At 37.3% G+C, this 15,208-nt stretch overlaps 1 protein-coding gene across 2 annotated transcripts in view; it reads right to left on the reverse strand.

Moving 5' to 3' along the window:
- Mapmodulin (acidic leucine-rich nuclear phosphoprotein 32 mapmodulin) overlaps window positions 1-14,014 on the reverse strand; it is a 44,034-nt gene extending 30,020 nt beyond the window's left edge. Inside the window, exon 1 of one of the 2 annotated variants that reach the window (XM_083128401.1) lies at window positions 13,832-14,014. In XM_083128401.1, coding sequence (XP_082984527.1) covers window positions 13,832-13,879 — 48 coding nt within the window. In that variant the 5' untranslated portion in view covers window positions 13,880-14,014. Of the gene's footprint in view, window positions 1-12,449; window positions 12,474-13,831 lie in introns of those variants that run through there. The other variant, XM_083128410.1, reaches the window with a different exon arrangement.
- Window positions 14,015-15,208: the final 1,194 nt, after the last annotated feature.

The raw sequence follows: 15,208 nt of genomic DNA on the forward strand, positions 1-15,208 counted from the left end.
TGGCACCTTATTTCTGACATCTAATCTTAGATTAGACATCGCTACTTTATCCTCAGTTTTCGCGAGAGTGCCGGCAGCTTATATGGGAGTTGTCAGCCGCGAGATGGCGCTCTTGTCTGCAGCAATGCCAACCGTAGGGACATGTCCCTGCGCATAGGGGCTTTCCACTATACTTCACCCGTGTAGGGATGTAGGGACAGATTTGCCAAATGAGGGAAAACGTAGGGCCTTTTTTCAATTTTGGAAAATAACATTTTATTGTGCAAAAGTGCAAAACTTACTCGCCAGTCAGTTGCACTTTCTTCGTGTTTTGAATGAATGGATTAGTTTATCTGGATACTTTAGCGAGGAGGAGAAAAAAGAACTAACAAATCCCCATCAGAATTTTGGAACATGTTATCAGTAGAGCCCGGAAGTTTGGCAAAATGCCTCTTTTTATCTACTGCATATATTGATAAAATTTTTCCGGATATACGTTTCTTATGTTGTTTCGAATGTTTTGGAAGCCTTTTCATTTTGCCTATTTAGCACCCCACTGCCTATTTTTAATTATAATGCCTTTTTTTTGCCTTTTTCAATGAAATTTGACTTCTTTTTTTAAAAAAAAATGTGTATATAAATTATTTTTCTCCCAAAAAAACGTTGTTGGCATTTATTTTTCTTCCGTTTATTACGTGAATAATTTTCGCCTTACTTAAGTAATATTGAACTCACGAATATTTCAACATTGCTGAAGGAGAAAAGTGTGAGAAAAAAGTATTTCATGTGCATGATTGACTGCTGAAGTGGACAGGTTGATTTCGAGCACAAAGAAAATATTTCTGAAATCTCTCTCTCGAACCCGAAAATTTCAGGAAGTTGCGATTGAGCTTAGTTTACCTCAGCAACCAGTCTTGACGAGATAGGGAACCTGGATATCAGCAGCTATATATTATGCTAACAACCTTCAAAAAATCAGTGAGGTGATGGATGGTCTTCCAGAAAATGAAGCGGCTTCAATTCGTGAAGTGAAAAAACTCCTGTGCTATTCAAGTTTACTTTGCACATTATGGTGCATTGCCAGAGACAATTACAATTATAGCATCCATGAAAATCTTCGAGGAATCTATGCAGCAGATGATGGAAGTGCCAGGAAAAAAGGGGTCAGCTGTTGCAGAAAAGTGCTAACGGGTAGTGAGTGCAAATGAGGACTTGAAACAATTGAAAACAATTTGTGATATACTAAAAGGTGAAAATGCTGTTACCAAAATGAGTCCAGCTACATTAGCTTGTTATATGTATGCTCCAATAACTTCTGTCGAAGTTGAAAAATAATTTTCTATTATGAAAAACATTCTCTCTGACAGACGACTATCAATGAATGTTGAGAACTTAAAAAGCACCTTGTAGTTATGTACAATCAAGACTGAGAAAATTGAAATGCTCTTCCCAATTTAGATTTTAACATTTTGCCAGAAATTATAGATAAAAGTAAGAGACTTCTAAATGTGCCTTCTTTCGGTTTATTTTGCCTTTTTTTTTCATTTTTAGTTCCTATTTACCACATTATAAATGCCTTTTTGCCTGCCTATTTTAACGAAAATAAATGCCTGAACTTCCGGGCTCTAGTTATAACCAATCGTATAAAACATGCTATCTTGAACTTTCAAGGTAAGTTCTTTTTTGAAAACATTTCCACTCTCGCGAAAATAGTGCTAACACTGCCACATTCTAACGTGGAAACTGAAAGAATATTTTCAATGTTAAGTGATACAAAAACAAAAAGAGAAATAAAATGGGACCAGAATTGTTCAAGACTGCAGGAAATACAGCATCACCAACAGGAAATACAGCATCACCAACCAACATCTATCTCTTCACAGCAGCAGCATGTATGACTTCAAATAACAATCAACAGTCAACGACTCAACGTTATTCATAAGGGGTCTGCATGATGTCGAAAAGTCGGGACTGGGGTCGGGAAAAAAAATTCAGTCCCGATCCCAACTTCAGGAAATGACTTCCCGACTTTTTGGGATCCCAAGCAGTCAGGAAATACCGAATGGTCATTTTAAAAAGTCGTTAATTCTCGATGCTTTCTGCATTGTAAGTTTCTGGAACTTATCGGAAATTTTAAGTTTTTATTCTAGAAATGCAAAAACAATAAAGTGAAAATGACGTGTAGAATTCGAGATTTCCAGAGCATCTGGAAATTTCGAACATTTCCCATCCCGAAAATTTCCAGACTTGGTCAGGAAATTACAAATATTTCCATTTACTCCCCCGATGATACCATATGGTATCATCCGTGTAAGGTCGTACTCGCCCGATGATACCATATGGTATCATGGTGCTGATTAGGAAATGAATATGCTTTTTGGACCTTCATACACTTATGTTTGGGTGGAAACTCTGACACAGGTCTGGAGCAAGCCTGGGAAATTCATATTGATGACCAACCTTCTCTGCAACATATCCATGCCACATTTCCGAACAGTGTTTCACATTTTAGCTCATTATTCAACTTGTATGGCACCCAGGAACATGAAATATGTTTCAATCTCTTTGGGAACGTCACTTCTTTGAAGAGAATACAAAGGTTTGCACCTTCTCCCCAAAATAGCGGCAGAAGAGGTGGCAAACTCGAGATTGTTGTTTTTTTTTTTCATGGAAATTCGGTGGTCGCGCCCCCAAACCCCCCCTCCTCGGTTCGGCATTCTGAATTATACATGGTTGCATGCTATGATGATTTAGCTGCAAAACAAAACTTGTCCGAAGTAGATTGCTCCTATAGTGCCCGAGTTATAACAATTTTCCTCCAAAAATGCAAATTACCTATTTTTTGTAAAAAAAAAATTTAAAAAAAATCACATTTTGGCTTATTATTCAACTTGTATGGCACCCAAGAATATGAAACATGTTACGTTCTCTTCAGAAATGTCCATTCTTTGAAAGGAACACTAAAGTTCGCGGCTTCTTCCCAAATAACGGGGAAGAGGGGGCAAACTCCAGATTCTTATGGTTTCTTCACTGAAATTCGGGGGCTGCACCACCAAACCCCCTTTCCTCGGTTCAGCGTTCTGAATTGTACACTGTTGCATGCTCTGATGTTTTAGCTGCAAATTAAAACTTATCCGAAATAGATTGCTCGCATAGTGCCCGAGTTATAACAATTTTCTGAGCAATATGCAAATTAGCTATTTTTAGTAAAAAACAGTGTTTCACATTTTGGCTTATGGCACCCAAGAACATGAAACATGTTTCATTCTCTTTGGAAACGTCCATTCTTTGAAGAGAATACTAAGGTTTGCGCCTTATCCCCAAAATAGCGGGAGAAGAGTGGGCAAACTTCAGATTTTTGTTTTTTTCATTGAAATTCGGGGGTCGGGCTCCCCCAAACCCCCTTCCTCGGGCAGGCATTCTGAATTGTACACGGTTGTATGCTGTGATGTTCTATCTAAAAAACAAAACTTATCAGAAGTAGATTGCTCCCATAGTGCCAGAGTTATAACAATTTACCTCTAAAAATTCAAATTACATATTTTTCGTAAAAAAAAAAAATAATCACATTTTGGCTTATTATTCAACTTGTATGGCACCCAAGAACATGAAACATGTTTCATTCTCTTGAGAAATGTCCATTCTTTGAAAAGAATACTAAAGTTCGTGCCTTCTTCCCAAAATAGTGGGAGAAGAGGGGGCAAACTTCAGATTTTTGTTTATTTCTATTGAAATTCGGGAGTCGCACCCCCCAAACCCCCTTCCTCGGTCCGGCGTTCTGAATTGTACACGGTTAAATGCTATGATGTTTTATCTGAAAAACAAAACTTATCTGAAGTAGATTGCTCCCATTGTGCCCGAGTTATAACAATTTTCCTCTAAAAATTCAAATTACATATTTTTCGTAAAAAAAAAAAATAATCACATTTTGGCTTATTATTCTACTTGTATGGCACCCAAGAACATGAAACATGTTTCATTCTCTTGAGAAATGTTCATTCTTTGAAAAGAACACTAAATTTCGCGCCTTCTCCCCAAAAAAATTGTGGGAGAAGAGGGGGCAAACTTCAGATTTTTGTTTTTTCTATTAAAATTCGGGAGTCGCGCCTCCCAAACCCCCTTCCTCGGTCCGGTGTTCTGAATTGTACACTGTTGCATGCGCTTATGTTTTAGCTGCAAAACAAAACTTATCCGAAGTAGATTGCTCCCATAGTGCCGGAGTTATAACAATTTTATCTGTTCCCGTGCAGAGTTCATAACGATATCATAAAATTAATTTTTTTTAAAAAGTCAATGAAGACGAAATTCCCTGACATTTCCCTGGCTATTTTTGACACCTCAAATTCCCTGACTTTTCCCGGTTTTCCAGGTCTGTCGCCACCCTGATTACAAAACAAGCTGTTTCTGTTACAGACTTCCTGTAACGCAATTTGCCGGGACCTGTTGCATGAAGGCGCCGTTGAGCGGCCGACGGTGTCACGGTAAACGACTGAAATAACCTCCCTGTAGTATAAGCATGATAATGGGAATAAATAAATGCAATATTAGATTGATTTAGTTTTGACTTCCCATTTCTGCCACTTTTTGGGATATCAAGATGAAATTGATGAACAAGAACATCCATGCCCAGGATGGGATTCAAACCAGACCCCCTGGCATCTTAGCGCAGTGTGATAACTACTTCACCACAAAGGTCGGCACACAATATTCAAAAACTGAAGACAATGTAGAAAGGGGGGGGGGACAGATTCCTATTTAAGCATGTGAAATACAATTATAAATACTTCGGAAATCCAAGGGTCACTCAAGAGTCTTTTCCGACGGGAGTGTGTCAAGGGCACCATATGTCAAACATGTGTATCGATATATAGGCTTAAAATATATTGATTTTCAATTAATGTTCATTATCACTATTATTATAACTAGAGCCCGGAAGTTTGGCAAAAAAAGGTAAAGTGCTCCCCTGTGCTTAGCACCACGCCATGAAGGTGTATAGGGGGTGTGGGGGTAACGCCCCACACTTTCTTGATCCGGTCGTAAGTGGGGGTGATGTGATCAGTTTGGCAAAATGCCTCTTTTATTTATTTAGTGCATATATTGATAAAATTTTTCCAGATATACGTTTTTTATGTTGTTTCGAATGTTTTAGAAGCCTTTTCATTTTGCCTATTTGGGACCCCACTGCCTATTTTTAATTATAATGCCTTTTTCAATGAAATTTGACCATTTTTTTAAAAAATATGTTGGCATTTATTTTTCTTTCGTTTATTACGTGAATAATTTTCGCCTTATTTAAGTAATATTGAACTCACGCATGTTTCAACATTGCTGAAGGAGAACAGTGTGAGAAAAAAGTATTTCATGCTGAGTTAGGATATTGCCTTTAGGCTAACATTTCCTTGTGCATGATTGACTGCTGAAGTGGACAGGTTGATTTCGAACAAAGAAGATATTTCTGAAATCTCCCTCTCGAACCCGAAAATTTCAGGAAGTTGCACCTGAGCTTAGTTTTCCTCCGCAACCAGTCTTGACAAGATGGGGAACCTGGATATCAGCAGCTATATATTATGCTAACAACCTTGAAGAAATCAGTGAGGTGATCGATGCTCATCCAGAAAATGAACTGGCTTCAATTCGTTAAGTGAAAAACTCCTATGCTATTCAGAACTGAAGAATGAACTGTCGTTTATTTTTGCACATTATGGTGCATTGCCAGAGACAATTACAAAGCTAGAAAAAAAGAGGTGAGACTCTTGTAGCATCCATGAAAATCTTCGAGGAATCTATGCAGCAGATGATGGAGGTGCCAGGAGAAAAGGGGTCAGCTGTTGCGGAAAAGTGCAAACGGGTAGTGAGTGCAAATAAGGACTTGAAACAATTGAAAACAATTTGTGATATTCTAGAAGATGAAAATGCTGTTACCAAAATGAGTCCAGCTACATTAGCTTCTTCTATGTATGCTCCAATAACTTCTGTCGAAGTAGAAAGATCATTTTCTATTATGAAAAACATTCTCTCTGACAGACGACTATCAATGAATGTTGAGAACTTAAAAAAACACCTTGTAGTTATGTGCAATCAAGACTGAGAAAATTGAAATGCTCTTCCCAATGTAGATTTTAACATGTTGCCAGAAATTATATATAAAAGTAAGAGACTTCCAAATGTGTGCCATTTTTTCGGTTTATTTTGCCTTTTTTTTCATTTTAGTGCCTATTTTCCACATTATAAATGCCTTTTTGCCTGCCTATTTTAACGGAAATAAATGCCTGAACTTCCGGGCTCTAATTATAACCAATCGTATAAAACGTGCTATATTTAGTTTGAAATCAAGCATTGACCACACACACCTACTCACACAGCAATTGATAGATATTTCTGCATCAGGGGTATTCAGTACATATTGTGCTCATCTCAGATAAATTTTACCTGTAGTTTTTATTCTTCTAGTTTTTTTAACACAATTTTGACCAACAACATTACCAACTAACTTTTGGTCCAAGTGATAGGCTAGATGAATTTTGTGAAAAAATAAAATCTCTGCCATTTAGATTTTAATTTGACACCTTATGTATATGTCTACTGTATTAAGAGTATGCAGGAACAGGGATTTCTCCAGAAAGCAGTAATTACAATTCCATAAAATACGTGTTTGACCATATATTGTAATTATGTCCATCCATAAAAACTTACTTATCTGCTTAGTGTTACAGGCTCTAATTGGCCAATGAAACATGTTGATAATAAGTTCTCAAATAAAACATCATTTCAGTAGTAATTAACAATGTTTTATTACAAAATTTGTTTTTTAACAAAAAACTTTCTTACCAGAATAACTTAAATAGCAATCCATATGTACAGATTACTGGATATTTGTATTATCTAGACATTTGGATTATATCTGTTCCTTACGTATTCTTGGCTTCTAACTTTTATTTGTAATTCTTTACACTTTTCTATCTTTTGTGTAACTTCTATTTATCTTTCCATGTCATTTTCTTCATCAGAATCTTCATTGTCCTGTTCTGTGTTTGCGATACAGGCCATGCCAAGATACGGAGAATTGTATTGGGGTTTCATTATCTCCCCATGATATATTTCTTTTAAGGTCTCAACATTTTAAGCCTGTACTGTTAACGATGATTGTAAACCGCTTCAGTGCACACAAGAGTGGCAGACTCGTATTCTCGCTATGGCGAGTCCCAACATAATATAAGCAAAGCAGTCGTGAATGAATGAATTTATTTATATTATTTTGAGTTTCTGCCACATCTGGCTAATTGCGAAGAATGATGAAATGGATGAAGTGACGATCACAAACACATGTGGACACACAAGACCCACAGAGGATTATACTGACTGAGAGTCCAGGTGACAGGGCCCCTTTAGTCTGTCAACTGCAAACCAGGATGTATTACGTGGAAGATAGGTTGGCATTTAGGTGTCTTCAGAGAGGGTCACCCTGCTAATATCCAATGTTGTGGGGGATGAGCACATAGACAGATAAAATTAGAAACAAGGAAAATAGAAGGAATTGTGTTACTAAACCGCAGTAATAAATTAAGATGCTATTTAATTGATTCATTCATTGAGTTCATGTTTTAAGTTCGCTTTATGCACAGTTAAGCTAATCGGGGCTGGGCCTACAGTTTAAAGTTTGAACCGAATCATTATGTGCCTCCAGCTGGTATCGATTCAATGACTGAAATGAAGTTCATTTTTTTGTCAGGCAGTTTAGAGTGGAATTTGAATTCAAATCACTCCACGGTGTCCTCGTTGGCAATTGAACCCCGAGAGCATTTCATTACAAGATGGTATACTGGGTAGGTCTTTTTTCTATTAAGAGTTTTTAAAAAACCTAATAGTTATGTGCAGTGCTCAAAAATTTTTCTTCAAAGCTAGGTGCCAGCTCTGAATATCAGGCGCCAGGAAACCACCTACTAACAATTGTGCATACTACAGTAGTTTCAAAAGTCGCGCAATCCAAACTTTAAAAATGTATATAATGAAAATCGTAAGATATATTCACACCAGGTTTCTGCCCTAAGCTAATTCTGTAGGCTATCACTGTCTTCATAAATTTATGTTAGCATTTATCTAAATAAAAGCAATTACATTATTTTAAAAAACATGGTTAATTTGCTGAAAACATCTGAGAACTGATTTTCAACAATAAATACAAACTCTTAAAAAATTTGTGGGATCATCTGCTGGTGTTTGACTTGTAAAAACAGTTGCTTTGCGAGGTACAGCAGAAGCAGGCCATTTTTATTGGAAAACCACACGAGTGTAAGAATGAGTAGTAAAACACTCTTCAACGATGCACACACACTACTCCAATGAATATGCCATGCTGAATCAATTAAAAAAAAACGGCACAGTGAGCGAAGAGAATTCAATGTAACCAGGGGCAGCCTAGGATTCTCTCAAGAGTCCAATTTCAGCACAAAATCTTGATTTACGATTTTTCACGTAAATGTATAGCCAATACATAGGCACATGTTCCATGCGAGTTGGCAATATTTCGACCTGCTGGTGTTGCCATATACAGGGATATGTGCCAAAAATGACACTTTCGCTCAACTCTGTTACGTACCCAATAGGACCAAGTAATGTAAATAGTTTGCCAAAGAAGAATAGAGATGGCAGCACCAGGCGTGCATGGTTAAGAATTGGCATAATATATGTGAATAACTTTATAAATAAGAACAAAGCAAATTGGAAAGATGAAAAAGAATAGAATATATTATAAGAAGACAAAGAATAAATATGAAAGAAGTAAATTAATATATATATCTTATAAATCAAATCAATGATCACATGTAAGTTAATATGAAAATTAAGGAAGTCAAAGCACTGATACAAGTTTGTGTCTTTGAACAGATATTGCATCTGTATGATTGATTTACCATTCCTATAGGGGAAATTTTGTTTACATCAATGGCGAGCGCGTTCTGATCGACGCCCCACAGCACTTTTTGGTTGCGCAGTTTAACTGTAGCACCTACTTGGATGCGCATGTCAATCGGCTGCACCAAGTATACACTCTGTTGTACCTAGTTAGTGGTGGCACGTTCCAATTGCAGCCCTAAGGGAGGATATTAGTATTATTCCCAAAGCTTAAAGAAATTCGTTAAATAGTCAAAACCTAAATTGAAATCCATAGGGAAGTTAACAAAAAAGACGAGAAGGAAGTCCCGATCCAGACTGTCCATTAAGAAGGAAGTCCAGATCCAGATCTGTCCATTGAGAAGGAAGTCCAGATCCAGATCTGTCCATTGAGAAGGAAGTCCAGATCCAGATCTGTCCATTGAGAAGGAAGTCCAGATCCAGACTGTCCATTGAGAAGGAAGTTCCGATCCAGGCCGTCCATTAAGAAGGAAGTCCCGACCCAGAACGTCCATTAAGAGGGAAGTCCAGACTGTCCATTGAGAAGGAAGTTCCGATCCAGATCTGCCCATTACAATGAAGGAAGAAGATTGAGATGAAAATTGACTGTAAACGAGAAAATTATAGAAGAATGTAGCTTATCATGTAAAATTCTTACTCCATGTATCCTGTGTTTAAATAATATATTCGTTTAAACGTCTCCATTGGAAGGCATCCTGTCTGGTTTCGTTGTCTACAAAGAACCCTACCCTGTAGATAAGCTAGCTGAGGTTTAAGATTAAGGTTTATGTACCTTTGCACCAAATGAAGGTAGCAACTCATAAAATCGCCAATCAAAATGTCATTAAATGTTGCACATGACCCAAAGTGCTTGGAAATGACACTGACATGGCATCAGTCATCAAATGTCTAATTATGATCTTTCGATAATTTCTTACATATTTCTCTTACTCAGAAGTTCATTTCTGAAAAACATTTGAATGCTGCTTTCAGTCAGTTATTAATTTATATAATTTTCTGTATGGGGTGAACTGATAAATTTAAACATTGAAAAATATCTCAATGGATGAGGCTCTATAGTGCAGAAAACCTGGAGTAAATATCTCTTAACGGTTTTCATGACATACATTTCCAAACTGAGTGGTGCGACTTTTGAAACACACTGTATAAGAGGCTGAGCATCACGGTATTCAAAACATCGCTAAATCATTTGAGAAAGCAGGAAATGGGGTCTTGGTAAGGGTAAGAAGTTACGGACTCTCTGGAATGTTCACAACGTTGATAAAAAAAATAATCATTTACTAACTTATTACGCAGTACTGCAATTTGAAATTAGAATCATCAAAATTTCGTACATATACAGCAAAAGATACAAGCAATCGTGAACTGAGATCAGAAAGTGCTTTTGCACGAGCATAGTTGGGGGCCTATTTCTTTGGTAGGGAGGTATAATCGAACTTGGGACTTAAGTTGGAGTGGGGAAGAGAATCAAAGTTGTCCATCACACTAAAATAGCATCCAGAAATATTTCACTATATATCTGTTACATTTCAGACATTATAAAAACTATTCCCCGTCTCATTGTTCCTCATGTTGCAGAAGATTAACAAGAATATCCTTTACTTGTAAATTTTCAGAAGCCTGATAATTTGGAGTCACCCCCAACCCCTTGCCAAGGTGCATCTTATCTAAAACATGAAGCTTCACAGCACTAAAGCATGATGGAAAAACTGCCTTGTGAACGGGTATGATGCACAGGACATGCTGTTCTGTGAAAGTTCTTTTGCATGTAGTCCCCTATGCATTGTCTCACCACAATGAAAGATAAAGGAGGAAGAAAATCAATTTTTTACAAAAATATTTGTAACTGGAAAGACACCACAATAGACCAAGTGCATGAAACATTATGTATGTAGGAGTGACAGAATTCTACAACCATGCAAAGTTGTGCTGAAAATAGGTGGATATTTCTTGGTGAAATTAATAATGTATAATAATTATATAACAAGTTGCTTCTAGTGTCGTTCCTGTGGATGCTGCATGGGCAACATTTGCAAGAAATTATGACTAGACACACGTAATACCCATTCCCCAATTTAAATAAAAATTTTTAGAAAACTAATTTCAGGAAAATGTTCAACATTGGAAGTTTCCTGCATGACCCCTAATTGTCAGTCTTTAAAAACAAGTACATTTGTTTTCATTATTACATGTAAACATGAAATATATCATCCAAAAGCAGTGGTTGAAGAGAAAATTCTATCCTACAATGTCTGTGGGGATTTTTTTTTAATGTAACAATAAATATACTGTTTTCTGATTTGAGTATGTCATACCCTCATACTTATACAAATGAACAAAAATAGTGTTACCTCATATAAGTTGTTACCACAGGAATGTTAGGTTTGATGGTGACAGTAATTTATTTGCACATTTTGTGTACAGAACAAGATCACTTTTAAAAACTCTCTGGGACAAATAACTCATTTGTTTCTGGTTTCCACAGCTCCAAATAAATTTCAGGCTTCATGAAACAGAAATTTATAATTTCCATGACTACAGGATATTAAAACTGTAATAAGCAATAATGATTTAACTCTACATCTCCATGAATGAGAATTTTCCCACAAATTACATTAATACAAATTCCAGTAAGTGAAATGTCAATGGTTGGGCTATAGCATTTACAAGCGAAATATGTTACCATGCATCATATCACTAAGTTAACTACAGCCTTAAAACCATAGTATGAATAATGAAGCCAACGTGAGATGAAATCTATTCACTGAAGTTTCTGGTTCAGTTGTAAAATACCTAAATGCGCCAAAAACAAGATTCCATAATTTACTTGCAAAAAAGATCTGTGCACCGCCATATTTAATTAATTTGACATTGATTTAATAAATGTCAAACCATAGAAAACTAGTATACTAAAAATTAATTTTATAAAAAACAAAACAGTTTTTGCATAATAGAAGACTAGTTTTAAAAGATCGTTTCCACAATAAAAGACAGCCATTCATGCGGAAGGTAACATTGATTAGGCGGGAGATCTTGACCAAAGTGTAATCAAATACTATATTTTGAGATAACACATTTGCTAACAGAATATTTCAAGAGACATCCGAATACAGTTACAATTACTATCTTAAATGCACGCGGTCTTCAGGCATTTAAACACACCGCTATTTGGCTTGTTGTCGCCACAATTTAAGCATTTATGGCATCCCCCCTTCCCGATGACTACCATATAAACAAAATTTGGCGTTGTAGGTACATCACAAATTGGTCATGCATATCAACCATAATCTAGCTTACGAAATTTCATATTTAGAGGCAAGAACGCGGGAACTACTTTATTGATTATCTTCCAGATTCTCCTACATGACCCCTATTCGCGCACACTGCGATTTACAAAGTGAGTGTGGGGTTTACGTGTGAGGCTAGGTACCCTGCATCCCAGTTTACCGGGTTGTGTGACCTTCAACAACCGCCTACTAGGGTAGGTATACTGCCACTTCTATGAATGTAGCTTTCTCGAGTTAAATAACTACTTTTCGACAAATAAACTACTTGCTAACATGCAACATCTGCAGTTTCGTTTTGGTCAACGTTCATCGGGGTCAACATACAAAAGCAACATGGCCGCCCTGCAAATCGCCGAAGACGAAGTGATGACACGATGAACGTCCATTAACTCAGCTCACCACGAAACCACCAACGCCCATCACTGTGTACGTGTTGTGCACTTTCAAAAAAATTACACTACACTTCTATGTACATCATAATTATCGTCAAAAATACCAAAATCAACATAAACAACCACTCTATTTCATCATGTCGGTCCCCGCATTACAGCGTCCGCACATGGCAACGTGTGAATGTTAAGAGACTATGTGAACGCCCCCTCCCGCGATAAAAAGTTGCAGAACTTCGTAAAAATTGAAAAGAAAGTTGTTCTGAAATTTAAATATTACGATTACAAGGTCAAACTTTATTTATTACAATTATGTTTTTCAATATGGCGTCCATTATAACACGAAGCTTTAAAAACTGTTGACATATGAAAATATTATGTAAATACAAAGCACAAGCTTAACGTAAACATTACACTTGTATCATACGGTAATTACTACAATCCTTAATTATGCGCAGATAACAACTGTAAGTCGTGACAATCAAAAGTAACGTTTAAAATCACTCCTCTACGTAGCATTGTTTACAATCTAAATTTAACAAAACTTACGAAAACCCATGCACCAATTTGAAAATTACCTGTCGGAGATTAAACATATTGAAAACAAGCTTTATTTAATATTTGACAATGGCAGTTCATGACAGTGAGACGAAAGTATTAAGAAAATAGTGAGAAAATAAAATATTTTCGTGCAGTAACACGTTTTTGGGTCGAAAGTTATTCCCTTTATTTACAAACTTCATACACGATAAAGATATTGCTAAGAATAATTACTCTCCCACGTGTATAGACACTTTTTTAATACTCTAAATTTTTTTAAAAAGTATGAAAAACATGAGCCTACATATGGAGTGCACCTCTATTAAATTATGACTATCAATCATCCTTGTTGCAATGATTGAAAAATTCTAATTATCTTTTCTTCGCCTTTCATGAATATAAATTGTTCCTAAAGATCTACTTCTACACTTTAGCGCGGTTTTTGCACATTTCTCGACATTTCTAACGAGGCCAAAATATCACATCACGACAGTTTATTTCCCTCTCTTTATAGTACACGAATCGTAGACCATGATCGTTCGTATCCCATTCCTCGGCAGACGATAGTAATCATTTTCAACGAAAAGCACGAGTTTCTGGTAGCGACACACATGTATTCCGAATGAAGGACGTCCATAACAAGCAATCTTTGAAGGCAAACCTTCCATTTCACTATGAAGTTGTATGTTCACAACACGTACAATGAACCACTTTTAATATACATACCTGGTTAGGGTTCTTTCCCCGCTTCTCGAGCTCTATCCTTTTCTCCATGCCTTCGTTTGTGATCCCTTCTCCGGCACGCGAGAACGAGCGACGTAGCTCCCTACAACTTTGCTTTCAAACCGGGAATGATGGGCACCACAGCCACAACGTATTCGCGGCGATTCCAATCCTAGCTTAGAGGGGTTTCCACAATAACATAACACCAGAGGCGGGAAATAAAACACATGTCTGGGACTACTTTCGAAGGAACCAATGAGGTTATTTGTCTAAAAACATCACACGAATTCCACTGCCATCTGTTGAGCTAAGATGAAATTATTGATCGGTACAATTTAGCGGTACGCGCGCACAAGGCATCATGTAATGAGAGGAATATACCTGAGCAACTTATTTAGCTGTAAAGCCCGACGCTACGCAGTTTTTCTTCCTGAATTCCAATGTCACGAAATATGAACGTAAGACAGAAAGTCCGCCGGGCAGATTAATATAAATAAACTTAATTGGAACATGGATGCGCCTTTGGCTAATGCTCCCCAAAATTCATGCCTAATGAGTTGTGAATGAGTATACAATACATTTGCTTGCACCTGGTTTACAGTTATTTACGACTTGGCGGGAGAAAGAAGCGTACTTGTAAGAAAGGGGAAGTGGTTTCCTTGAGTGAAACGTAGAAGTAGACTCTTGTGTAAAAATCTTCCTCTCGCAAGCTTGTGAGTTTAAGGTACAAGTGGCAACACCTGTGTACCTAACAGGGATTCGAACTCCCGTTCTGTCGCCAAGTACACATCTGGGCAAGGGGTACGAGATTTTCAGCCCCCTCCCCTTTCTACACCTTATCTAAGCCCCACTCCCATTTGTTTACGATGTTTCTAAAAACCTTTTCACAGATTTATTTGTTCCCTCACCGACCTCCGTGGCGGAGTGGCCAACGTAGCGTGCTACGACGCCAGGAGTCCTGGGTTCAAATCCTGGCCTGGGTTAGGGTGTTCTTTGTTAGTAGTGTCCCTTCATCAATTTAATCCATAAACCTCGCGATTAGATAAAAGTGGTAGAAAGCGAAGTAAAATAAACCAAATCAATTATTTGTTTCCTTGTGGGGGGATGTAAGATGCAATGAAGTGTCAGATTTTCTATACGCTGATGAGAAATAATATATTGAATATATTCTGGTGAGATCCTCAACGATGGTGTAGTGCTAACGTCGTCGCCTTGCAATCAAGGAGTCCCAGGTTCGACGGGAGGCGTGGTTCTTGCCCCACTTTAAACTGTAGGTCCAGTCCCGGTTAACCTATCTGTGCGTAAAGTCGACTTCAGTTTCGGATCTAGATATGGGACTTGGAAAGGACGCATTTTAAACTGTCACCTCACTGAACCGAG

Source organism: Lepisma saccharinum, chromosome 1 (genome assembly GCF_977018435.1).
Source record: "Lepisma saccharinum chromosome 1, izLepSacc3.1, whole genome shotgun sequence".
NCBI lineage: Eukaryota > Metazoa > Arthropoda > Insecta > Zygentoma > Lepismatidae > Lepisma > Lepisma saccharinum.